Source organism: Bos indicus, chromosome 24, assembly GCF_029378745.1.
Source record: "Bos indicus isolate NIAB-ARS_2022 breed Sahiwal x Tharparkar chromosome 24, NIAB-ARS_B.indTharparkar_mat_pri_1.0, whole genome shotgun sequence".
Lineage (NCBI taxonomy): Eukaryota > Metazoa > Chordata > Mammalia > Artiodactyla > Bovidae > Bos > Bos indicus.
The window spans coordinates 52,093,542-52,120,911 of NC_091783.1; the positions used below are offsets into that span (position 1 = coordinate 52,093,542).

Here is a 27,370-nt window from a genome sequence, read left to right on the forward strand (position 1 = left end):
CAGGGACTGGAGAAGTCCCTCTCGTTATCCTAGACTTTCTCCTCATTACACAGACCATCATATTTATCATGCTGCTTTATAATTATCCACTTAACGCCACTCTCCCAACAGATCATGAACCCCTGGAGGATAGAAGCTGAGTCTTATTAAACTTCACTCTTGTATTTCCTGGAAGCTAACAGGGTACCTGGAACATGGTAAATGCTTTAAAATTGGTTGAATAAAGCATTGAATCCTGTCTCCAGAAGAGAGAACACAGGTGAAATAAGACATCTTACAAAAAGAGGACCCTAGCTGCTTTGACAGGAAAGAGCAGACTAGCATTTGGCCCTTGTGTGCCTGGACGTCAGTTTCACCCTCCCCAGAAGGGAGTTGGATTAAGTGATTTTTTTCCCCAAGGAAACATTGTATTTTTAATAATGCGGGCAGAGAAGGAAGGAAACACTCTGCCCCCCTGACTCAGCCTAAATACCCGCCTAGATTTTACAGTCAAAAATGATTTCCCAAAGATTGAATGTCAAAAGAGAGAGCTGCAAACGCCGCCCCGCCGCCCCTCCCTCGGCCAGACACTCATGGTATTTGCCAGACCCATTGACAAAAGTGACTTCCCACGCTTTGCCCACAGAGGGCATCCCTGCTCATTGATATGTAGACCCAGCGAATGCAGCTGCTGGAAGCCTCCTCCGACCGCTTTTCTTTTCTTTCTCCCCCCCCCCCCCCCCAGCATCTCTCAGCCCCCACCCCGCTCCCCGTGGAATCTTTGCCTGATCCAGTTCGTTTCCCTCCGGTCTCCACATTTTCCCTTCCAGCCCTCCACTTCTCCGGATCAATGGATAGTACGTAGGGCTCCAACTCCTAGCTCACACATCTCCGGCAGACACCCCAGTAACAAGTGAGCGCGCTCCACCCCGCAGCCCCGGCCTCTCGTCCCTGGGTCCCCTCCGTGCTTGGAGGAGAAACGAACAGCATCCCCAGCTTTCCCGCACGGATTCTCCTCTTCAACTTTACCCGGCCGAGGACAGGGAACCAGCCGCAACCTTTTGATGCACAGCCCAGCCACAGGATCGCTTCGCGTCTCCTCTTGGTCCCTTCTGGATATCCTGTGTATTGATGCTTTGCCAGCCCCGCGGAGAGCTGCCTTGGCTCCGCCGCCTGTTCGCTCTGTTTCCTTGAGTTAGTTTCCCGAGGTTTTACTGGGGCTTGAGATCTCTTGGACCCAATGGAACTTTTTGCTCCCTCTTTTTGCTGCTGATTCTGCCAGTGGACCAGGAAGAAGGCTTCGGAGGCAGAAGAGGCGCAGGGGAGGTGGAGGAGGACGACGACGAGGAGGAGGAGGAAGCCGAAGGGGCTCGGCGCGCGCTTGTGTTTGTGTGTGGTGTGTGCATGTGTACACGCGTGTGTGAGTGCATGTGTGTGAGTGTTGCCGCTGCCCAGGACCCCCGGCCCCGAAGGTGTTGGCTGAAATATGGAGAATAGTCTTGGATGTGTTTGGGTACCCAAGCTGGCTTTTGTACTCTTCGGAGCTACCCTGCTCAGCGCACATCTCCAAGTCACCGGTGAGAGGTTCTTTCCTTTCTTCTCGTCGCCCCCGCCCCTCTCACCCCCTCTACTTCTCCCCATCTCCTTTGGCTCTAGTAGAATTGGGGCAGGGGGAAAACAGGCAAGATGCCTGGCTTTCGCTCCGTCCCCCATTTCCTCATCGATGATAAAAGATAATGGAAACCCCCCCCCCCCCTCTTCCCGGGAGCAGAGGATGTTGGCGGCTGGGGAAACGGGCGCCCCTTCGCTTTTTTTTTTTTTTTTTTTTTTAACAAATCTGATGTTTCTCGCATGCATCTCTGCTTTGGCAAATACTTGCGTCGGTTGGGAGAGCTGGAGGTCTGGGGCAGGGAGGAGGCAGGCGATGGGGATGTCGTTGAAAGGAACTGGGTTGAATCCTCCCCCTCGGAAAGCTACGAAGCAGGGGAATTGGGGCAATAGGACCAAGTGGAGGAGGTCCTGGAGGGGGGCTTGGAGGGTGTCTGAGCGGACTGTAGCTTGTGGGGCTGGGGCGTCTGTATGTGATTCCTGGCGCCTTCGGTTTGGATTTTTAGACTTACTGATTGAAAATCGAGAAGGGGCCAGCTGATGTGTTTTGGTACTTCGGAGGAGGGGTTGGTGGTTCCCGAAAGGGGTTGCAGAGTTGCCAGGAGGAAGGAGGCGTGTTGTGTTTCATTTTTTAACGGTGAATGCGGCTCTCGAGCTAAGTCTACACGTATCTCCAGGACACTTCCAAACTCCAAATGATTGATATTCAGAGAAACCAGCCCCCCCTGGCCCTGGTCCTTGGCAAGCGCAGTTTCTAATTAAAAATGGCAAAACTGTGGGGCCTGATTGGGTTAGAGCAGGAAGAGGCATCTAAGGGATGCTCAGGGCTGCGGCAGTCTCCGAGCTGGAGGAGCCTGGAGGTTTCGACGGCCGGGAGAAAATCATTAAAAAAAAAAAAACAAAAAAAACCCAAAAACAAAACAAAAAAACCCAAATGACTTATTGTAATGGTCCCCTCATTTGGCCGGCCTCATCCCAAGTGTAAACGGACACTGGGGTATAGGGAGTGGGCCCGGTGGGGAAGGATGGGAGAGCAGCTGGCTGAGCATTCAACTCCCTTCGGAAATGACCTTTCCCCAAATCCCAAAGAAAAGGAGCCGCGGGCAGGGGCCAGGCGCTGGGCGGGAGCTCCCTAGGCTGCGCCTTGGAAATGAACTGGCAACAGAATGGAAACTGTGTCTGAGCCCCCAACCTCTCCGTAGCCTGAAGCTGCGGCTTTCTTGTTCCTGCTAAGTGCTGCTGCGTGGCCCAGGTTGCGATTGCTGGTGGAGAAGGCGCCTCTCTGGTTGCTAGGGATTCAGAGTCAAGCACCAGGCTCCCCAAGCCTGGACGCGGCTGCACAGAAGCAGGAATCTGCGCATCCACGGCGACCGACCGACTCCTCACCTTCCTTTGGCCTGACAGCAAGCCCGCATGAGCCTGCCAGAGGACTGTGTGTGTGTGTGTGTGTGTGTGTGTGTGTGTGCGCCCGCGTGCGCGTGCGCGCGAGCGGGCACGCGTACCAACGGTTTGTGAGCGGCAGCCGGTCCTCCCTGGCTCCCTCCCTTTTCAGGCTGGTCTCCTCCGGGCTCCTCTCTTCCGGAGCTTTGTCCTCAGCAATTACTCCCGCGGAAGGTGGGCGGGCGGAGAATATCCCGCAGTAAAGCGGTAATGAAAGGTGTCTCTAAAATTCCCTCCTGCAGCCCACAGACACTAGAGGAGCACCGTCCTTAGGTTCCAGAAGATTGCCTTGCACTTTCAGCTGGGGAGCCGGGAAGTTCGGAGGGGCATGGTCGCTGGGTAGAAAGTCTACCGGAGCCAGGCCTGAAACTCGTGGGCTGAACATACTGTGTTAGAGGAGGAAGGTGTGCAAAAATGGATAACGATGTTTTGTCAGTTACCCTGAAATGTTTCAAAGCCACTTCCCAAGTGTCTTCGGTGGAGAGTAGGGATAAATAAATGGAGATGGATATATATATATATATATATATATATATATAGTAAATATATATATATATATATTTACTAACATTGAAATTAATTAAATATCCCCTTTCCACTTATTTATGCTTCTTATCTAGAAAGTTAAAGGCAGATAGTAACTCCTCAATGGAGAAGTCTATGATTGAAAAGGCAGACAAAAGTCTATATATACGAGGGATGTGCCTGTGGACAGGCTTGTGGGTCTCAATCTGCCAGTTCCTCTATGCTTTTAAATCCATTTATGTTATTTGCAGATGTGATGTAGTTTGCACAGGTCCCAGAAAAAAGTGGAAACGGTGCAGTCTTTAGGTATTGCTCCTTAATCTGTTTCTCCTCTTTCTGTTAGTAGCAGTGTCCCCTCTTCAAGGATGTGACAGGGAATTGATGAGGAAGAAAGCACAGTTCACTCTGAAAGGACCAGTAGGAGGTGCCCTTAATAAGGCCAAGTGTCTATTTGCTGGCAGTGAAATTCCCATTCAGCAGGATGTTTTGAAAGACTTTGTTGATGGGTGACAAAGGATTATGGAGAAGAGCACAATAGCACTTGGTATTTCCCCACTTGCTGGATAAAGTCCGGAGCCGCTCTACAGTTTTGTGAATTTGTTAGGACGGAACCAAGGGCATACCAGAGCAGTGTCCACATAGAATGGGGAACTGATGCTGGAGGTGGAGGCTGCCAGCTTTTTAGTTGACTTTTGTAAGATGCTAGCTTCTTATATGTTTGACTTGAGCCCCAAACAAGGGCACTAAGTAGAGTCCTAGAATCTCAGATGAAATGAAAATTTTTATGTAGTGGATATTAATGAATGAAATAGCAAGTATACATGTTAGTTAATTCTTTATACATATATTTGAGGTACTTTCTATTGAAAAAAAATCAGTGTGCATTTATGTCATTGGGACATGCTAAGTTGCGGCTCGCTGCCTCCCCTGCCCACCTCTTTCTCATCCCACCCCACCCCAAGCCGGACAGATCCATGCTCCCATCTGGGTTTGCCGCTGGGTGGAGTGTGGCAGGACCTGAGGGTGTCTGGGGTGCTCGGCTGTCCACTTCTCTGTGAGTGCTGCGGTATAAATCACCAGGGGCCCGTCACAGCATCCATTCCCCACACAGCAGCCGTTGCCCTCTGAGTTATGAAGCATGTGAAACAGCCACCACATGTGTTATATGTGAATATATTAGGCTTAGTGCATTTACTTTAATGCTCTTAAGAGCTGGGCTGGCTTGAGCTGCTGATAGGCATTTTTTTTTTTTTTAACTGGGAAGAGATTTATAACTTCCCAGTGTGTATGACTTTTACTTATTCTCGGGCCAGTTAACCTCTCAGCAAATTTCCTTACTGTTTTCATTGACGAGGAAGAGCTTTAACCCTCTCTGAATTCCTCAGTGAATCTTCCTGCAAGTTTTGCCTGGGGTATGGGATATCTACAGGCTGTGGTAAGATTTTCTCAGCCAGTGAGAAGCTTGACAGGAGATTTGAGGAGGTGAATTTTGGGGTGGAAGGGAATAGTTTTACTTGTTTCTGGAGAGGGAAAGGGTGACATGGTGTCTTCCAAGGGAACTCCTGCATTCTAGTTATCCTCAGAAGCATCTTTTACGAGAGGAAAAGTTTCTTCCTCTCTGGCTCAGATTTCTTCTTTCATTCACCCAGTAGTTTGAAATTCTTCATGCTCGTGTGGTTTATTCCTAGAATGTTTGCTGCCACACACAGAGGAATCATCCAGTACTATCTTTCTACACATAGAAGGGTCATCTAATACTATCTTTCTCCTTTGGAAACTAGCTCTAATTTAAATCTTGACTTCTCAACCCAAACACTTGTTATTTTTAGGTGATGTGGCATGTTTGCGGGTACTGCTGTATTTCTAAACAGAGTATTTCTTTCCATGGAAGACTGGGCCCTGAGATTACATTTAAAAGCAAATATTCTTACTATTCTTTGGAAAACTTGCCACTTTAAACTTTTCTTGTGGATTGCTTTTCCCTCATGCTTCTGCCAGCCAAAATAATTCTATTAGGAGAGGATGCAGTGGTTTCTGGCTTTTTCTTATATTAAAACCCAATCATACACACGCAAGGAAGAGAGCACTTTAGCTCTCCATGCTACCTCCCCAAACGTATGACTTTAGGGTGAATTGAAATAGTGCTAATTACATCAAGATGCTTCTGGAAACCAGTGTGATATTTACTGATGAGTGAACTTTCCTTGTCTTGCTGTAGATCTTCCCACTTTTCACAGATATGGCCCGAATTCCTCTCAGAAACTTGCACTGACTTAGGGACACACTACAGTCTGTTGGTATTTGTTACACAGCTCAAACGATCAGTTTTTGACAGAGTACTCTACCTCAGATGATAATCTCTCAGATGAAATATATAGGCAAATTTCAGGAAACCTTTGTTTTGCTTGAGTGAAAAGAATAATGATGTAAGCCTGCCAAGGATTACTTGATTAATTAACTAAAGCTAAGAAGTCACTTGGTTCTGGAAACGAACTGAAATCCCTAAAGTGGAATGATAAATACTATGCACAGTTACAATTCATAAAATGCAACCGTAGGATCTTCGTTTTTCTCTGCTTTTTTATTATGATTCTTGAGAAGGGGATTGAAGAGTTTCCTGAGTTGTCACATTGTCACGTGCCTTAATGAAACGTAGCCGGGGATCTCACTAAATCTCACTGAAACACTCTGAAATAAATGGCAACGTGTGCGATGCCTGGTGCGTTGTTCTGCAGCCTGCCAGTGGGCTGCCTGCTCCTCTCCAACCTGTCTACAGAATCACAGCTCTGATTTCTACACTCTGGAGCACCAACACTGCCTCCCTTCACACCATCCAGGAAAACCTTTCTCACTGTGACTCCAAGGTCTGATCCATAGGCACTGCGTTTAACATGCTACATACCGCACTTTGCGGGGTCATGGGCATTTGCTTTAAAAACAAATTCTAAATATTTTTCATGAGTGTTTCTTTTCTGGAAAGTTAAAGACAGCTAAGTAGTACTCTTACTGTAGGAGATGAACTCATGACCTCTCAGCCAGTATCACTGAAATTCCAGAACTCATGGAGCATGAGGGAGAACTGACCACTAGAGAAGAGTGGATTATGTCAACCTCACGTGTTATATATATATATATATTTTTTTTTTTTTTCAGGAAGGTGTTACCTGATTGGAATAATAAAACTTTTAATATACTTCGAAGTTAGTACTTTTCGGAGATCAAAGCACTTCCTAATGGTATTATAAAATCAGTAGTATGACATTAACCCCAAAGCATTTAAGATTTTCCTTTCAAACAAGACTTCAAGTAAAGCAAATGTTAAACTTGACAATTAAAAAAAAAAAAAAAGATGAGCAATCCAGATTATTTTCCCCATAGGCCAATTGAAAAAAATATGCAAAATAAAATGACATGTTACATATATCAAGTGGGTAATAGTAAAAAATAAAATGCAAATTATTATACACTTTTATAATTACAGCACGAAGACAAATTACAGTAACCTTTAGTATTCTATACTTTTCTTCCTCCTTCAGTAGATGGTTGATTCCTTCTATTTCTGTGCTTTAGAGCTGTGCTAACACATGGAAATTCAGTTTGGCTGACTGATGATCAAAATTACTATAGTGCTTTAAAGTTCTTTGACAAATTTTAGCCTGAGGTTACAAAACCAGGTCTCTTTAACTCAACTGTTAAGTTGGGTTTTTTTTTTTTTTTTGGTTGTTTAGAAATGCCTGAACTTATCAGTGGTATGGTTTAGAAATACATGATAATGTGTATGATTGAATATTCCTTCTTTTTGCCAGTGGTTATACTAGTACATGTTTCTTTTTATAAATAGTCTGAAACAACCATATTATTCACAGCTTTCATTTCTTGGGGGAAAAGTTCAACTAGAAAACACACAAATCATTTCATATTTATTGATCATATTTTTAAAGTTTATTGTTATGATATGACCTGAGTGAGGAAATTTCTTTTATTTGCTAAATTCTATGAACCCAGTGCCTATAACCTACCTATTATTTTCATGATGTACTTTAGCTAAATATCAGGCATCCAAATTCTCTGACTTCTTCCCAACTCAGCCAGTTCACAGTTTCAAGAGAGGAAGGACCTTTATACCAATTGTCGTTAGTCTCACGGGACTCAACAAGGGATCTGCATTGCAGTTTGGGGATTTCACTCTTGTTTTTGCCCATCCTTTAAAGATTGGTTCTTTCCGGAAGACTTCTCTTGGGTGTATCTAGGGTAAAAATGTGCCACTGAATTAACTGAATCTTCCTGATACGGTCTGATGAAAATACCAACTTGTTAGTATATCGTGACCAGATAAGACAGCTTATCAGTACCAACATGACTCTGGTTCTTATATTGGCCTTATATAAGAGAATGAAGGAATTAAGTGGTTAATGTAAAGTTGCTTACCTTAGTCTTCTTAGTAGCTGAAGTTTCTTGTTAAATATAGTATTTCCCAATTTTATTAATTTTCTAAATCTTTAAAAATGTTTATCCATTCTCTTAGGTGCCTTTTAAGAATGTAGCAAATAATTGAACCTGTCCTTAAGAGAACTCAGGCGTAACTGTGTCTCAGTCATTTTCTGATATTATAGGCATGATTTCTGAAGATGCTGCATTGTGCAAGTCTGTTCATTTTCCATCAAATGGTCACGGTCTGTTGCTTTGTTCTCCTAAGGCTTTTATTTCTGATTTGTAAAATCCACTTTATCTACTAATATTTGTTCACAACCAGCCAGAAGTTCTCGCTGTTGTAAGACTTCTTCAAAGTAGTTCTTCTCTTTTCTACTTTTGATTTGTTAAGAAATAGGGGACTACTTCTGGAGAAGGAAATGGCAACCCACTCCAGTGTTCTTGCCTGGAGAATCCCAGGGACAGGGGAGCCTGGTGGGCTGCCGTCTGTGGGGTCGCACAGAGTCGGACATGACTGAAGCGACTTAGCAGCAGCAGCAGCAGCAGGGGGCTACTTCTGTCTGAAGTAAAAGAAAAAATTCCAAATCAAGACCTGAGTCCTTCATTATTTAATTGATTTTCACTAATGGGTTATAGAATTTCTGAAATCTGGTATCACTTTGGATACCATTTTTCTTTATGCAACATAAATAGTTTTCCTTTTTTAAATGACAGTGTGGAGTAGATCAGTTCTACTTATATTACTAGTTTCAACATTGTATGATATAATTGGGTTATGAGCTGTACTATATATATAGTGTTGGGTATAATTAATCATAATAACATTGATCATGATAACAATAATTATGAAACAACCCCCATGTACCCACCCACAATTTTCTTAATTTTGTGTTCATTAGTCCCTTGCCTTCTTTATAGTTTTGCCACATATGTTTGAATCCTTAACATAAGATTTGTATTTGCCTGTACTTGGCCATTGTAACATAAATATAATGTATATATTCTTGGATTTACATTTTTGCTAAACATTAAATATTTGAGAATGCATATTGCTGCATTTCAGTTACTTTCTCTGTTGTGTAATATTTCATTATGTTAATTAATCACACTTAATCCACTCTACCATTGATAACCTTCTGGGAAGTCAGTATTTTGCTATTGCAAAAACATGGCTATGAACGTTCTCATACATGTACTATGGGACAAATTCGCCATCATGTCTAGAGTGCGTACGTAGCGGTGAAGTTGCTGAGTCATACAAAGGGCATCTTCACTTTTAGGGACGATGGCAAGCGGCATGCACTGAAACTCCCACCAGGAGCGTAGGACAGTTGTCTTTGTTCTGCATCTCTACCAATACTTGGTACTGTCCCATGTTTTATTTGCCCTCATCTGCTGGATATGAACTAGCATCTCCTTGAGGTTTTAATTTGCATTTCCTTTTTTGTTAATAAGGTTGAACATTTCTTTCCCCATAAATTTATTGGCCATTAGTGATTTCAGCAAGATAGTTCTATGATGCTGTTTTTCCAACTGAGCAATGGTTTGCTTTGAGGCATCAATACTATTAATAGTTACTCTGTTTTTCCTACTAAGCAACATTTGCTTTTAGGTGTATATGCAGTTGGTCATCTAACTTTTAAGAGGTTGTTGTCTGATACAGTATCATGCTTACCTTAGTCCAGACTTCCCCTAAACAGCTTTCCAGAATGAACACTAATTTTAAGCTGGAAGAGAGATCCTTAGTCACTGCAGAATTGTTGATTACCTAGAGTAAGCATTTCCTTGACAGTATCCGGGTTTATCCTATTTATTATGTCTATGCAGCATGTCGCATACAGGAAAGCTGGATCCTGGGGTGCCAGGCTTAATTTGAGGAACCTTACAAATCCCCTGAATATGATGGAACTAAAGGATAATTGAATCATAGAGATGTAATGATAGATACCAAGTAGGAGTTAAAAATCCTAATCTGACCATTTGAACTCAGGTATGTTTCCAATATGGGAAGATACATAGACCCAGGATCACCGTTATGTATATGACTGTGGGCTTTATACCAAACCCATCCTTGCTCAGTGCCCATCACATGTCTCCTAATTTTGGGGGGAGGTTCCTAATTGTTTCACCCCTTCCCACGGGACCCACTAATGAAAAGCCTTGGGTGAAATAAAGCCTTGGATGTGCTAGCAGTGGCTTCTCTGGGGTGCTGCCTCCGTGCTGACTCATTAGAGATGTGAGCCAGGGCTGAGACATCTAAGCGAACCCCCTGTGCTCAGAGTCCTCAATCCATTGTTCCCACATCTCTGCTCAGCCTCATGGGATCCCAGAAGAATATAAATTAGAGAGAAAATCTGCAAAGCTCTCCTTTTCATGTCTAATGTTTGGGCCGCGCTGTTCCCTGCAGGACAATTTCCAGTTATTTTCTCTTCTGGTTTGAGAGATCTCCTGGGATGATTTGTTCACTGTTTCCCTTGGGAAACTTTGCAGCAGCATATCAGCTCTTGCTGCTCAAATTTCATTTTATAGTTCATCTTAGATGGTCCTGTTCTAAATATTCCTCCCTTGACTCCTGCCACCTAGCTCCTGGCTACTGTCCCTCGGTAGCATTCTATTTCTTCTGTGCTTAAGTGTGTTAGATAATTCTAGCCATAAATCATTCTTGCCTCCCCTCTGGATCCTCACTTAACCAGACCATAAATATTTAATTCATTTAATCTTCCTTCGTACCCCTTCAGGAGCTTAATCATGTTTATTTTCTTACCTGAACTCCCTCTAGTTTGTTTATATCATTCTGGTAATCAAGGGCCCCGAATTTAATGTGCTCTTCCAAGTGAGCTCTTCCAAGTCATGTATTAGAAAATATAGATGGAGCATAGTGTTAACCTTATTGTACAGTCATTCATAGGCACACATTTTGCCTCTCAAAATTTGTGTTCTTATTTTTCGGGTAGGACCCGCAGTGCCTAACAAAATCATTGAGGTATTATAAAGATCAAATAAGATCACAAATTTTGCTCAAGGTAATACTGAACACGTGCTATAGGTTACAAAGAAACCCATAATTAAATGAAAGGTTAAACGTGTCTCTGCCCTCCCAGGGTTTATCAGCAAGAGAGGGTGATGGGCACAGACATAACTAAATAGGTTACAAGGCAGAAGGACACACTCATTAAAAAAAAGAAATGCAAATGAAGTGGGATAGACTCTGAAAAGTCTCAACTACCATGTTTATTCATTATATCATTAATATATTAATACTAGCCAGATGGGGCAGCAGAGCCAATTCATTCATCCTTGTTTCATTAGATTGACCAAAACGAAACAAAAACCCAAAGAAGGGCATTTAAATAGTTGTCAGTCTTGTTTAAACCAAGCTCAGATTTGGCAAGAATGAGGATATTGAGTTTTACCTGGCAGCCTGTTGCTATAAATACATCCCCAGAGCTCCTTGACCCTTTCTTTCCTTATTTATTGAATGTGTGGCAAGTATTGTGCTAAGAGGGAGATAGAACTTTGAACAGAGTGGGATGGAAATACTAAGTAATTAAATCTGTTAGGAAATCCATCATTTTGAATGAGATAAGGCTTTGAAAGAAAGAGTATTACAGGAGAGTGACTCAGCAAATCAGAGAAGCCTTCCCTGAGAAAGCTGTGGTTGGTACCTGGAGAATAAGTGAATTTGGTTAAAGAGAGGATTGTGGGGAGAGGCAGGGGGGAAGAAGCTGGCGAGAAGAGTGAGTGCAAAGGCTGTGTGGTTGATTTTTGGTGGCCTCGGCTTGCAACACCTTGAAGTGGGGCTTGGGTTCCCAGGAAGAGACTGAGGCTGTGTCATGGGCAGTGAAAGCCCCGGATCCTGGCCGCTAGACCAGTGGGCAGTGTCAGGGTCCTGGCTTTGCAGAAGAGAATTCCCATAAAGACAGGAAGTACTGAAACAAGTAAAGTATTAAGAAGAGAAAGAGTATAGTACATGTAGATAGACACATGAGTGGGCTCAGAGACAGTCACTGAGTCACGCCCTCGTGGCAGTTGGAGTTGCTTTTATGGGACATTTATTCTGGGTTTCCTTTGGCCAGTCATTTTGATTTGCCTGGTTCACACTCCATATTTAGTTTATCTCAGGATCCTTCCACGTGTGTGCATGTACCTCTTAGCCAAGATGAGTTATACTGCAAAGACCTGTGGGTAGAGCATCCCTTGACATCACTCCCCATTGATCTCCTTGGACCCTTCTGCGCATGTGTGGTCTAGGAGGTCTCTTGACTTCCAGAGTGAGGAATACGTGGTCTGGGAGGGGCCCAGTCTCTTCCCTTAGTTGTCCTGCTTTTCTAACCTTGGAGTTTCAGTCGACAGGGAATCAATCTCCAATTGCTTTACCCTGTGTCGGACAGTGGGGCAGAGGAGGGGGGCAGGAATCTACCTCTTGCTTCAGAGTGGGCGAAAACATAGCGAATTCAAATATGAGTATAACCAGGGCCAGGATAGCTAAGCACAATAATGGCTTGGCTGAGGCTGTAGGAGGCCCTTGGATCCTTCCTTGAAGATTGTTGTTCAGTTGCTCAGTCGTGTCCAACTCTTTGCAATGCCGTGGACTGAAGTATGCCAAGCTTCCCTGTCCTTGATCATCTCCCTGAGCTTGCTCAAACTCATGTGCTTCGAGTCAATGATGCCATCCAACCATCTCATCCTCTGTCGTCCCCATCTCCTCCTGCCCTCAGTCTTTCCCAGCATCAGGGTCTTTTCCAGTGAGTCAGTTCTTTGCATCACATGACCAAAGTATTGGAGCTTCAGCCTCAACGTCAGTTCTTCCAATGAATATTGAGGGTTGATTTCCTTTAGGATCAACTGGTTTGATCTCCCTGTAGTCCAAGGGACTCTCAAGAGTCTTCTCCAACACCACAGTTCAAAAGCATCAATTTTTTGGTGCACAGCCTTCTTTATGGTCCAATGCTCACATCCATATATGCCTACTGGAAAAGCCACAGCTTTGACTATATGGACCTTTGTCAGCAAAGTAATGTCTCACTTGAAGATAGTAGCTAATAAATATTGGTTGAATGACTTTGAAATGAATTCATAGCAAAGATCTTTTTCTAGTCTCAGTGCAATCATTTAAAAGTTTAAGCATATTACCCAGGTAATCCTGGCCCTGATTTTCTTATTAGCTATCAGATGTGAATTTAAGAACCTGCTTATCCTGTATGTTTAGAAATACCTTTTGGAGTTGTGTAGACACACTGTAAGGGAAGAAAAAACTGTGACAAGTCTAAAGAGCTAGATAAATGCAAGTGATTATTAATAAGCATGTCAATAGGCTACTTCCACTTTGAAAGCTATCACTGAGCAAAGAGAAACAGAGCTTCACCTTTTCTATTCAAGTAAGATTGGGGACATTGCTTTTTCCTGTGACTTCTTTGAAATGTGAGCCTGATAATGCTAGGTGAATTAAAAAAAAAGCCAAACGTAACAGTTAAAAATCTCTGCAGATATTTTCTCAATATGTTCCTGTTATATATGTTTTCTCTCTGTTACTGTTTCTTTGAGAAAAAAAAAAAAGTGGATGAGTGTTAGCTTTAAGTTACAGCTCATTTAGAAGTCACTGAGCTCACAACATCTCCTCCACTGCTTCCAAGTTATAGGGCATTGGTTGCACAACTCTGTGGTATCTGGTCATGATGAGAGAGGTGTGGCACAGCTTGTGGGGAGGAATGCCTTTCAGCTAGTGGGCTTGACCTTGAGTTCCCCATCTATAAGATGGAGACAAAATTGACTTTTCTTTCCTATCTCTAAACTGGAGATAGATGCGCTCCAAGCGTTAGATAAACCATATCCATTCCAATGCCTGACACTTAAGTGTTCTCTAAATGCTAACCATGTTTAGTATTATCCTATTAGAAGCTAGATTTATACTGGAATCGCCTACAAAGAGCAAATTTCACAAGTGTGGGTACGCCACTCTAGAACCCTCCTCATTTTCATTGTTGCAGTCGATTTTAAAGTCTTAGGAATAAAATAGGATGTCAGACTCTAACAGTAGTTTTGAAACAAAGCGTGTGCTTTGTTTAGTGAGTCATGGTTTTGTGGGCTGTGGTCCAGGCCTTTGCTAGATTCATAGGCTAACAGATTCAGCTACGTTAGACCTGACACAGTACACTGTTGATCAAACTTGACACCGTATGACATCCTCCCGTGGATCCTTCATCCAAATTAACCTCCTCCGTTAACTCCTCTTTGGTTAGCCACATCCTTTTCCTGCAGACCCATTGATCCTGGCATCTACTCAGCATGAGCGCCTGGAAGCTAGTGCACGCTTGGTTAGTGTTCAGTGCCAGGTATAATTTGTACTGAGAATCTTCCCTCTGGAGGAGGAATTCTCACCTTGGTTGGGTATTAACGCCCAGCTCTATCCTGTGCAAACTGATTTAGAATCTCTGAGATGAGGCCCAGCACATGGAGTTATTAAACCTCCGTAGACTGTTCCAAAGTGCAGCCAAGTTCGAGAACCAGTGTCCTAGGCCCTTGCCATTCAAAGTGTGGTCCAAGGACCAGCAGTGTTTGCATTTCCTGGGATCCTTTTAGGAAATCAGAAAGTGAGTTCAGACCTGGACTTACTGAATGAGAATCCCAGGGAACTGAGAAACAGTGTCCTCAGAGACTGAAAACCCATGGACAGAAGTGACCCTGGGCTCCATTTCTTTGTAGAAGTGTAGTCAGTGGGAAGAGACTCCATCCATACTCATTTAGTCTTAGCCTGAAGCCTCTTTGGAGAGCTTTACCTTTAGGAGCTGGTCTTGCAATAGCATACTGCGCCAACATCTAAGAGTCTTCTGGTGTGTAGTTTAGCGACTAATGTATTTCTTGCAGGCCTTGACATGTTTCATCTTCCTTGAGATTAAAGGCCTTTGAAAATGCTCTGAAAATGCTCTTTGGGTGTTCCATCTGTCTTTCCCCTTCTTATCAATGGTCAAAGTAAGGAGGCACATTTTAAAAGGGTCTACAGGTTTTCATTCCATAGTTTCTCCTCCCTCCATCCCCTTGTAGCCTTAAAATCTCTCAGAGGCAGGCAAAAGGCAGGCACTTGAAAAGGACCCTGGGGCCCTGGGTCCTTCCCCACCCTCCCTCCTCTGCCTCCCTCTCAGGTCTGATGCTAAAAGCTCACTCGTGCTCAAAGTCAGACCCTGACTGCAACCGCACGCTGACTCTCGCCTTTTGATGGGGGACGGTCTTCAGGGAATGAAACAGACTGAATGCTCCTTTGCCTGGGCTTCTGTGGCAGGGGAGAAGGGGTGTAGCTGAGATTTCTGAAGAAGAGTAAAGCTTCACAGACAGAAAGCTCAGTGCAAGGTTTTGAAGCTTCTGCTCTGCACGGCCTGGCAGAAAGAGGAGCGCTACCTGGCGTGTTGCACATCAGACTGTACAAGAGGAGAAGGTGGGGACTCACTGTGCAGACCCGATCCACCTGAATGAAAATCATTAGTGTTCCTCCTGGTGGGGGAAGCGTTCTGCTTCGCTCGTGAGCTATAGGTCCTTTTCAGGTCCCGGGAGAGGATGAGTCGGGCTTTTGTGAGAGGTTATGTAAGGCTACTGGGTTGTTTTAATTTTTTTTTTTCCCTCTGTAGAGTAAAATTCTATTTAAAGAGGGGTGAAACCACCTCTCAGGGGAAAAAAAAAATGCATTCATAGCCTATAGCTTCAGAGAGATAATTTAATCAGTCTTCAAGGAAGAATTAGAGGAGGAGAGGAAGAACAAGCTGGTAGGCAGGGGGAGTGGGACATAAAGAGGGGTTAGGCCTGTGGGAGAGCTTGATGGCTTGGTCCTCACACCGTAGCATGTGGTGGGCCACCTGTTGGTAATCTTTGCCCGAGACTGAGAGGTTTTCCAGGAAGCAGGACTTTGAGTGTGAAGAGCAGGACAGCCCCAGGTAAACTGGAGTGGTGGGTGACCCTAAATGATGTGGGGTGAAAATGGAAATGGCGAAAATTCTCGTGGATTTTCAGGAGTGTCATGGTACTTTGGACAACAAACTGTTACCCAGATGGAAGAATAATTGGGCGGAGGAATCAAGGCCTATTAAGAGAGGGTTGTTCCAACAGAGAAGTTGGTACCCATTTGCTGGTTGGCAAATAACTTGGCCCTTGGCCATTGTATCTGGTTCATACAAGTCTGTACTCTCTAAACCTGTGGTATCATAAAATTTGATGTTCAAAATAGATTTTTGTTGTTGTTGTTGTTGTTAACTACCTGGCCCCCAAAACTGTAAGAAACAGCTTGTTTTCAATATCAGGATATATTGGATATGGTAGGATAATTTATTGAAGAAACATGCCTAATACTTTTCTGTTTCATTGTGCCTTGTATAATGCTGGGGCATATTGATTATTCAATAAATACTCATTAACTAATTGATTTCCTTGTAATGGTTACTCTAAGTTTGCAGACTCTAAAGTTACTCTTATGCACAAGTCAAAGTTTACTTAAGGATATGTTGCATTTCGTATGATTACTCAACTTTTTCTAGAGAAGTTTATTTTATTCTCCTTTTCCCTCTAGCCCCCTATTTGCTTGATTTTTTTTTTCTTTATGTGACACTCTTACTAATTTTACTGGCGACATTCCAGACCTCTTGGGAAAAGTTCAAATTCAAGTAAGTCCTGTAAATCAGTTCAGTTCAGTCACTCACTCATGTCCGACTCTTTGCGACCCCATGAATCACAGCATGCCAGGCCTCCCTGTCCATCTCCAACTCCTGGAGTTCACCCAAACTCATGTCCATTGAGTCGGTGATGCCATCCAGCCATCTCATCCTCTGTCGTCCCCTTCTCCTCCTGCCCCCAATCCCTCCCAGCATCAGAGTCTTTTCCAATGAGTCAACTCTTTACATGAGGTGGCCAAAGTATTGGAGTTTCAGCTTCAGCATCAGTCCTTCCAATGAACACCCAGGACTGATCTCCTTTAGGATGGACTGGTTGGATCTCCTTGCAGTCCAAGGGACTCTCAAGAGTCTTCTCCAACACCACAGTTCAAAAGCATCAATTCTTCCACACTCAGCTTTCTTCACAGTCCAACTCTCACATCCATACATGACCAGTGGAAAAACCATAACCTTGACTAGACGGACCTTTGTTGGCAAAGTAATATCTCTGCTTTTCAATATGCTATCTAGGTTGGTCATAACTTTCCTTTTAAGGAGTAAGAATCTTTTAATTTCATGGCTGCAGTCACCATCTGCAGTGATTTTGGAGCCCCCAAAAATAAAGTCTGACACTGTTTCCCCAGGTATTTGCCATGATGTGATGGGACCAGATGCCATGATCTTAGTTTTCTGAATGTTGAGCTTTAAGCCAACTTTTTCACTCTCCTCTTTCACTTTCATCAAGAGGCTTTTGAGTTCCTCTTCACTTTCTGCCATAAGGGTGGTGTCATCTGCATATCTGAGGTGATTGCTATTTCTCCCGGCAATCTTGATTCCAGCTTGTGCTTCTTCCAGCCCAGCGTTTCTCATGATGTACTCTGCATATAAGTTAAATTAGCAGGGTGACAATATACAGCCTTGACATACTGCTTTTCCTATTTGGAACCAGTCTGTTGTTCCATGTCCAGTTCTGACTGTTGCTTCTTGACCTGCATACAAGTTTCTCAAAAGACAGATCAGGTGGTCTGGTATTCCCATTTCTTTCAGAATTTTCCACAGTTTATTGTGATCCACACAGTCAAAGGCTTTGGCATAGTCAATAAAGCAGAAATAGATGTTTTTCTGGAACTCTCTTGCTTTTTTGATGATCCAGCAGATGTTGGCAATTTGATCTCTGGTTCCTCTGCCTTTTCTAAAACCAACTTGAACATCAGGAAGTTCACGGTTCACATATTGCTGAAGCCTGCCTTGGAGAATTTTGAGCATTACTTTACTAGCATGTGAGATGAGTGCATTTGTAAATTCTAAAATGCACATGTGTGAAGTCTATAGAATTTGCTTTCTCTTTAAGCCTTGTTACTAATACATCTAGGGAATTCATCAATTCACTGGTATGAAAAAGGAATAAGATAAAATAGGTGTATAATTACTTCCTACATAATAATCCCAGGGATAGACTCTGTGTTTTCCTTAGGAGAAATATTCCTGAGGACTGGGATGAGTCAAAGAATTAAAATGCTATTTTTTTCGAAGTCAGTGGGAGCCAAGACAAGATGATGGATCCAAGAAGGGCATGCAGGATGGAAAGATCAGTCTTCTGTGTGCTGTTGTGCCATCAGTCAAGCAGGAAAGGACCTCAGGGGTTGTTTGAGACAACTGACTCCTTGTCCTAATGATGATATGGAGTTTCAGAGATGTTAACTGAGCTCTCAAACCATGAATTTAAGAATGAGTGTCATGAAGCATTTATGCACACATGGAATTAAATCTTGACTCTGTTGTGATTTAACTCTATGACCCTCATTGTGATTCCCTGGGTCTTCATCCCTAAAACTGAGAAAACCACAGCTGAATGGGTTAATTAAACAAGAAGAATTACACTAAAGCATTATGGCAGTCCTTGGTACATAATAAGCAGTAAGCTGTTTCTGTTTTCATCTTTTCATTCAACAAATGTTTATTGAGATCATGTTTCAGTTATCGTATTTGTTGACCCTTAAGTTAGATGTAAAAAGCATCATACATGCTACTGCTGTTATCATAGAGTGAATAAAACACTTGGGGAAATAAAACCTAGGCAGTTGAAATATGAAAAAAAAAAGACAATCAGAGCTATAAGATGATGTATTATTAAGAACCAAATGAGTGAGGATGCAGATAGAGAAGAGGAAGTGACTGAAATGCTGTCAGAAGGGCCTCATGAATAGGGAGGGATTGAGTCTGGTGGGCAGGATGTTTGGGGAGAGAGAATTTTCCTATATGGACATTTCTCTCCATGTCCAGGCTCTGGAAAACAAGAGAAGAGATGGTGAACACTTCACTGCCAAGAGGCGGCCACCCTTGACCATGCCACCACTTTCCATCTCCAGCAGTGGCTTCCCTGTCTGCTAGCCTCTTCCCAAGCAGATCTGGGGGAACCAAGGAGAAAAGGGAGAGAGAAATGGCAAGGTCCCCTGAGAAGCAGCCTGGCAGCATGGATAATTCAGAATGAAGAGGTTTTATCTGCAAGCCTTTTCCTGATCATTTTAGGGAGATCTCAGAAAGACAGAAGCCCCAGAGATGCCATCATGTACCGCATTTTGAACTCTGAGATCTAGTAGCTGAGGAAGCTAATTTAGGCACCTGCATTGCTGGAATAAATCTGTGCTGGAAATTAATGTTTCCATCTTTCTCTTTTCAGGAGAGCTTCAAAACACATAGAAAACTTTGGTCCAGGATGCCAAAATCCTTTATTAATAATGTATGAAGGGTGTTAGCTAGCCCATAAAAGATTTTCTGTACATTTTACAGCCAAAGGGTATATAGCCCAGCACAGAATTTTCAGCTTTAATAGCTCTTTCTCTGTTCTTTCTTCCAAAATACTCAGTTATGTAAGGTTATGATAGTTAATAATTGATGAATAGTGATGATGATGTTGCTTATGTTTGTCTGATATTTTATATTTTCCAAATTTATATTATCTAAGTTCCTCTCCTCATACATCTAAAATTTGGGCAAAAGAGCTAATCCTTCTTCCACGTTTTGTGAATGAGGTTATATGAAGATTGGTGGTCCATTACTTGTTTAAGATCATTTAGTCATTACTGGTTTTGTAAAAAACATCCACAGTTTCTGACTTTTGATCCATTTACTCAGTAGTTATATCTGACACCTTTTAAAAGCAAGGGCCAAATACTAACAAAATGAAACAAAAACACAAGGGCATTCCTCTGTTTTTGTTGTCCAAAAGTACACATACTTAAAAAATGACATCTAGTATACAAACCTGAGTCTCTAATAGCGTTTTCCAGTGAAAGAAATAAGTGTTCCTTGGAGAAATGACTGATTCTAAGACTTAGGCTGGAAATATGTAAGATAAGCCTGGAGCATTTTACAGTGCCAGAAAGTTCTTTTTTTAAAAAAAGAAAAGAAAATGAAAAACGTGTGTTAATGAAGAATGTCAACGGGACACAAGAGCTAACAGAAGGTGGTAAGTGGCCAACACTGGAACAATTTGAATAACACAATAAATTGAGTAATTTTGAATTATAAGTCAAAATGTAAAGTACATATCCATGCATCTATATGACTATAAATGAATTACTAAATAAATACATGGACAAGAGGAGACAAATCTCTTATGCAGAAGAGTTCTGAATACTTTATATAGATAACCCACCCTCCAAGAAACGGGGGTGTAATCCCTGTTCTTTGCAGTGTAAGCTGTGCAGTGACTTCCTTTCAGAGATCATAGGATGCAAGGGGGAAGGGGAAAGTAACTTTAAAGGGGGAACTTAACAGACGGTCAGGGTCATTATCATCAATGACAAACCATGGTAAGAACGTGTTTCCCCAGAGGATGTGATGACAAAGACTCTTCACTTCTGTGAGCTTGCTTCCCAAACCCAGTATAAGCATGATTAGACGAACCCCAATTGAAGAACATTCTGCAGCATACTTGACCAGTCCTCCTCAAACTATCAAGATCATTACAATAAGGGCAATCTGAGGAACTGTTGGGGCCAAAACAAGGGTATGGAGACCTGATGGTGAAATGTTATATTCTGTCCTTTGTGGGATCATGGAACAGAAAAAGGGCTTTAGGTAAAAACTAAAGAACTCTGAATGATGTCTCAACTCTGGTTAATAATAGTACATCAATAATGACTCGTTCATTTTAGTAAATGTGCCGTATAATACTGGGTTGGCAAAAAAGTTCATTTGAGCTTTTCTGTAACATCTTTCGGAAAAACCTGAATGAATTTTTTGGCCAACTCAGTATGTTACTAATGATAAGGGAAGCTTGGTATGGGATATATAGCTACTTTCTGTACTATCTTCACAATTTTTCTGTAAATCTAAAGCAGTTCTAAAATTCGTTTTAAAAAGAATCCTATTGTGTCAGAGTGGAATACCCAGCAGAGTACTTAATACCAGTACTCATGCCTTCCTCTGAAACAAAGATGATAGTTTCATTCTTATGTGGTTATTCTGAGATTATAGGTGATGCTTCTATAACCCTTATTATCCCTACAATTTTGTGCGTATTTTGAAATGCAAATCACTAGGCTCTACATGGCACCGTCTGAATGAGAGTCCTGAACAGACACACTCCAGGTGATACTAATGCACACGTAATTGTGAAAGCCACTGTATTTTGCTGTAGCTTCTCTTTAAAAATTAACCATGGTAGCTCTCCATTTACTGAGCCAGTCTTTGGGCTCAGGGTGTGATTTTGAGTCAGGTGTATTAGAGCTTTCTAAATGGGAAAAGATACCGCACCTGCCTGTGCCTTAGTTTCCTCATCTGTAAAGTCAGAGAATACCACCTACTTTGGAGAGTGTTTATGACAGGATCTGAGAAAATGCATGTGAATTATTCAGCATATTTCCATGACAAGCACTAAGTAAAAGGTTACTAGCAAGTCTGTTGGAGAAGACAACGGCACCCACTCCAGTGCTCTTGCCTGAAAGTCCCATGGACAGAGGAGCTTGGTGGGCTGCAGTCCACGGGGTCACTAAGAGTCAGACACGACTGAGTGGCTTCACTTTCACTTTTCACTTTCATGCATTGGAGAAGGAAATGGCAACCCACTCCAGTGTTCTTGCCTGGAGAATCCCAGGGATGGGGGAGCCTGGTGGGCTGCCATCTATGGGGTCACACAGAGTCAGACACAACGGAAGTGACTTAGCAGCAGCAGCAGCAGCAGCAGCAGCAGCAGCAGCAGCAGCAAGTCTATACTAGTATTATGTGAGTTTGGATTAAGTAAGTGTACATAATCTAGATCACGCCTCATTGTAACTGATGCTCCCCACTCTGTAAAACAGGCCTTCTGCCTTATGCACTATATTTTTAGAAGTGCACTGGGAGGAGTGTCATCAGTGTGTTGGCCTGCTGTGCACCATCATGTATCTAACAGTCTGGTGCACCTGCTGGACTTCTCTGTGTCTTCCTATATTTTCCATCTCCCGCCAGGCATCCTGCCTCCTCTCTCCAATGGCTGCTGTGCTTTGTGTAAAGCCATCCAAGCTCTAGAACCTTTCTGCATGTTATATGCAGTGTCAGAGTATCTCTATAGTCACCTGCTCTCTGTTAAACTTGATCAAACTGCTTGAGTCTTTTGTTTCAAAAAACCATTTCAGACAATCATTCTTTTAATGTAACTTTTCTCTACATATGATTCAGGTTGAGTTGAAGGGCTGACTTGGGGACAGATGTCCCATGTCTTATCTCCCTGTAGGTTTAGCCTTTCTGTCTCCAGGACACCAGTGGAACTTCTTCTTTGAGTGGTATTTATATCTTCCCTATAAGTGAGCTACTGCAAAAAAATGTCTGCACTTTCAGATGATTATACCATGGATAGTCTCAGTGAGGCGGCTGAGGCATGTATAAAGTACAAAAATGTAGAATAAAAATGACTGCCAGTTTTATGAGACTTTGTAGTTTCAAGAGATATGACAGGTGTTGTGCATGAAATATTTGTTACTCACCTGTTTTCTTATTTAATAAAGGGATATTTTTCATTCTGATCAGTGGTATGCCAGCTAAAAGACTGTTTCTCTGACTCCCTTGCAGCTAGGAGTGTATGTATGACATAGTTCTGGGGGACTGGTGTAAAATGAAGAGACTTCTTGGAATTTCAGAGAAAGTTTGCTCTCCTGACCTCAGAACCAACCTCTTCCTCTTTGTTGCTTTCTCCTTTCTTTCTGGAAAGTGGCATTGAGGCTTCAAGTCATAGCCATTGTGCATTACTTCACCTGTTACAGACAATGAGAAGGAAGTGAGAAGAAATTTGAGTTCACAGTGACTTTCTTGAGCAGCAATACCTTCTTGGGACTTGCTCCTTTTAAGATTTCCTGTTAATGTAAGAAAAAGTACTGCTCCTTGTTTTTTTTTTTTTTTAATTTATTGAAGTATTTTTTATTTATTTATTGTTATTCAGTCACTCAGTCATGTCCAACTCTTGCTGTGATTCTCTGGTCTATAGCCCTCCAGATTCCTATGTCCATGGGATTTCCCAGGCAAGAATACTGGAGTAGGTTTCCACTTCCTTCTCCATGGAATCTTCCTGACACAGGGATCAAACTCATTGTCTTAATTCTGTTGAACAGCAAAGTGATTCAAATATATATATATATAACCATATATACATCATATTTACATATGTATATTCTTTTTCAGATTCTTTTTCCATTATGTTTTATTATAGGATATTGAATATAGTTCCCTGTGCTATGCAGTAGTATCTATTTGGTTTGAAATCATTGTAATGGGATTTCCATCACTTGCAGCCACATTCAGTCCTAACTGTTGTGTATTCCTATATCAAATTATTTACTCTCACAGTAAAATGATGAGAGAGGACCTAATACTATGCCCTTTTACAGGTGGAAAAAGTGAAATGCCATGATCTTAGCTAATTTTCTTATGGCTCCATGCCGGTAAATTGCAGACCTACGATTAAAGTCCTAGCTGTGAAACACACATTCTTGAATTCATGCTGTGATTCTTGGATAAATAGTGCATGCATACTCAGTCACTCAGTCATGTCTGACTCTTTACAACCCCACAGACTGCAGCCCACCAGGCTCCTCTGTCTGTGGGATTTCCTAGGCAAGAATACTGAAGCGGGCTGCCATTTCCTCCTCAAAGGGCTCTTCTAGACCTTAGGATCGAACCTGTGTCTCCTACATCTCCTACACTGGCATGCGATTCTTTACCATTGAGTCACCTGGGAATCCCAGATAAATAGTAGATGTTGTTATCACTATGTTATTATTTTTATAATACTAATTTCTCCTCTCCAAATGGATGGTATTTTCCTATGAGCCATTTATTATTTAGAGTCTTCTGGATTATTGAGTATCTAAATAAAAACTCAGTTTTCTGTTAATCGTTTTCAAATGTCACAGTTTTCACTAACAAGTTATAAGACAGCTTCATGCACTTTAATTTCCTCTGAAAAGAAATCCGCTGCCACCTTTATAAAAGACTAACATTCCAAGTACAGCTTTTGAATGCTAATGCCCTACCTTAACTGGGCTAAGCTCTGTAATTCACATGTGTTGTAATTTCTCTCCCATTGTAGTGTAAGGGCATTTCACATAGTTTTGATATATTGTATAAATTAGGCCAACAAAGTGCTGTGCTATGTCTTCATTAAAATAGGAGACGGTAATAATGCAACCATGTAGCGTGGTCTTGCAGCCTTTGAATTATGAACATTCAATAGCATCTCCTTACTTGTGCTTAAGTTGGCATTTGTGAGCAGCATATAATCAATTAATCAATAACCCAATTTTCTGTTAAAGAGATGGTGCATCATTTAAAAAAAAATGGGGACCATTGTATGAGTTTATGAAAAAGAGCCTTGTCAGCAAGGAAACTTGTTTGAAAAACACTGAAAGCCTTTATTTGGGAATGATGATTTTGCTTAACTAAGCCAAAAGCAAAATTGGATACAAATGTTCAGTTCCTGAACCATTTTATTATTTTGCTGTGGCTAGAAAGAAAAGCATCCATTTGGAATTGCTAGGAAGAATGCATTGTTTTCACTCATGATTAGATATGGGTAAGTGGATTCATCTATGAAATGCAGAGTGAAAATAAACTAATCCTAAAAGTTGAACATTTAAAACTGATTGATTTTGTTCTGTTTCTTACAAGTGGTGAATAATATACACAATTGCCCAATTTATCTCATGTAAGGTCACAGCAACACAAAGTTGCTAATTGCATGACAGAGCTGACAGCTGTGTAGAGATGACAGCCCGGCCCTTGCAAAATGTTATGGGTGTTTATGTCCTTATCTTTATTATAATTTCTGCCTAAAAAGACATCTATGCTTATTGTGAAAAATCAGCTATTGTGGGAATATTTGAGTCAGAAAGAGGAAACTTCCTCATAATTCCATCCTTTTGGAGTAACCCACTGTTCATTCATTTTGCTTGGTCTTTTTTCTTTTTCTACCTGCCACACAATTACTGTGAAACTTGAGGAAAGTTGTGTTTCTTTTTGCCACACATTAAAATATTGAGCTCTGTTAAAAGATTGAAATATAGGTAAGTAGGTAAATCTGAAAACAACAACAAAACAAAACCCTCAAACATTTACTTTATCATTTAGAGAATGAAAGACATGATCCAGATGAAAATGATCTCCACAAACAGAGCACCTTCCAACAGACTTGGCTCTTGACCAATTGTGGCTGTCTTCTTTTTGCACAGAGGAAAATAATTACCTCCAAGGCCTCGGAAGTGCCCAACTATCCTCTAATACCCTTCTTCTCAGAGTGTGGCCTGTTGGCCCACAGCATCGGCATCACATCAGATCACAGAGGAGCTTGTTAGAAATGCAGAAACTCAGCCTTCATCCCCGACCTGCTGATTGGGAATCTACATTTTCACAAAATCCCCCCTGGTGATGTGTGTCCTAGTCAGGGTTCTAGAAGTTCTAATTCTGGCATCCACCCTACTCAGATCGCTACTCTATTCTAAGATCTGTGACTGCTCATGAATTAGCAGTGTTGTTCGAGAAACAGCCAGTGCCACCACAGCTCTTTGAAGTGACTTCCAAATCTGCACAGAGTGGTACTGAATGTTGTACTCATTAATCAGTGTCAAGTTCAGAAGAACTGTCCAAAGGCTGCCTTACTTCCAGCCTCTCCATTGACGTCACCCCACAAGCTTCCCACTCACTCCGCTAAAGTTCCCATGCACTCAAACCCATAGTGCCTTAAAGAATTTTGCTTCCTATTCCGCTGTTTATTTTTTTCTGTTTTTTACTAATCATGGACAGCTTGGTGTTAGTCTGCTAATGTATACAAAGGCTCTCTACAGTGTGACTATTAGCTGCATAAGAAAAAAGACCAAGAATATGTTTTTCTTTATTCCCTCCGATAGTGCTTAAAAATGATAATGATGATGTAATAGTGAAGAAAGCATGAATGACTGATGCTCTTCCCTGGGAGAGTGTGTGTGTGTCTGTGTGCATGCACACACTAAGTTGCTTCATTCCTGTCTGAGTCTTTGCAAACCTATGGACTGCTGTCCCCCCGGCTCCTCTGTCCATGGGATTCTCCAGGCAAGAATACTAGAGTGGTTTGTCATGCGCTCTTCCAGGGGATCTTCCTGACCTTGGGGTTGAACCTGCCTCTCTTATGTCTCCTGCATTGGCAGGCATGTCTTTACCACTGGTGCCACCTGGGAAGCCCTGGGAATGTACGTGGAAGTAAAGGTAGGTTGGACTTTTCTGCTGTGATAACTTCACAATAAACTGTATTATGCCTAAGATTCCGTCAGCTCTCGGCAGGCAGGAAAGCAAAGGAAGTGCTAGCTTCCTTCTTATTTCTCCTCATGGTCGTGGTACCGTTAAATCTTCAGTGTCTCTAATTTGTATCAAATAGATCTTCAAATATCAGATTTCTTAACACATAGGCAGTCATTGGCCTCTTCCATGGTACCTTACCTTTGTCTTATTGAAAATTAGCATTCCAGGGACCAATCATAATTAAACTGAAAACATCCAATCTGAATAACTTGATGGTGAGAGATGATGAGAAATAAGTTGAGAGATGTTAGAAAGAAATCTTACTTCATTAAATTGAACTTCAACAACATATTCTGTGTATCCAAACCCCTGTTCCTTTTTTGTTCACTAAGTTATCATCACTAATCTAGCATTTAAATAGATTGAAGTGAAGTGAAGTCGCTTAGTCGTGTCTAACTCTTTGCGACCCCATGGACAGTCGACCCCATGGACAGTAGCCTACCAGGCTCCACTGTCCATGGGATTTTCCAGGCAAGAATACTGGAGTGGGCTGCCATTTCCTTCTCCAGGGGATCTTCCCAACCCAGGGATCGAACCTGTGTCTCCTGCATTGCAGATGGACACTTTATCGTCTGAGCCACCAGGGAAACCCTTAAATAGATTAGATGAGTACAGATGTTATCTGGGGCATTATAAATGCAGTGACTTTGAAGCATAGATCATCCACAGCTTGAGAAATGTGGTTTTCAGTTGGCACTTGGATATCTACTTTTCAAGTGGTCTTGAAGCTTTTTCCTATAGTGAAATCTATGGGAAACATGAGGTTAACAAAATTTTATCTCTGGTTTGTTGGGGACATATTGGGGAGGAGGGGAAATTATATCTCACCTTCTGTCATCCCACTGACTTGCCCTGTAAAGATGATGAATATCAAGGAGTAAAACTCGAAGGCACTGAATTTTATTTTTAATGAATCAAAGCTGAGCTTCCTATAAATAATGCATTTT

At 42.1% G+C, this 27,370-nt stretch overlaps 1 protein-coding gene across 1 annotated transcript in view; it reads left to right on the forward strand.

Annotated features, from left to right (window-relative positions):
• The first annotated feature begins 778 nt into the window (after positions 1-778).
• Positions 779-27,370, forward strand: part of DCC (DCC netrin 1 receptor) — a 1,293,116-nt gene continuing 1,266,524 nt past the window's right edge. Inside the window, exon 1 of the mRNA XM_070779092.1 lies at positions 779-1,556. Within this exon, the coding sequence (XP_070635193.1) occupies positions 1,466-1,556 (91 nt within the window). The 5' untranslated portion in view covers positions 779-1,465. The remainder of the gene's footprint in view (positions 1,557-27,370) is intronic.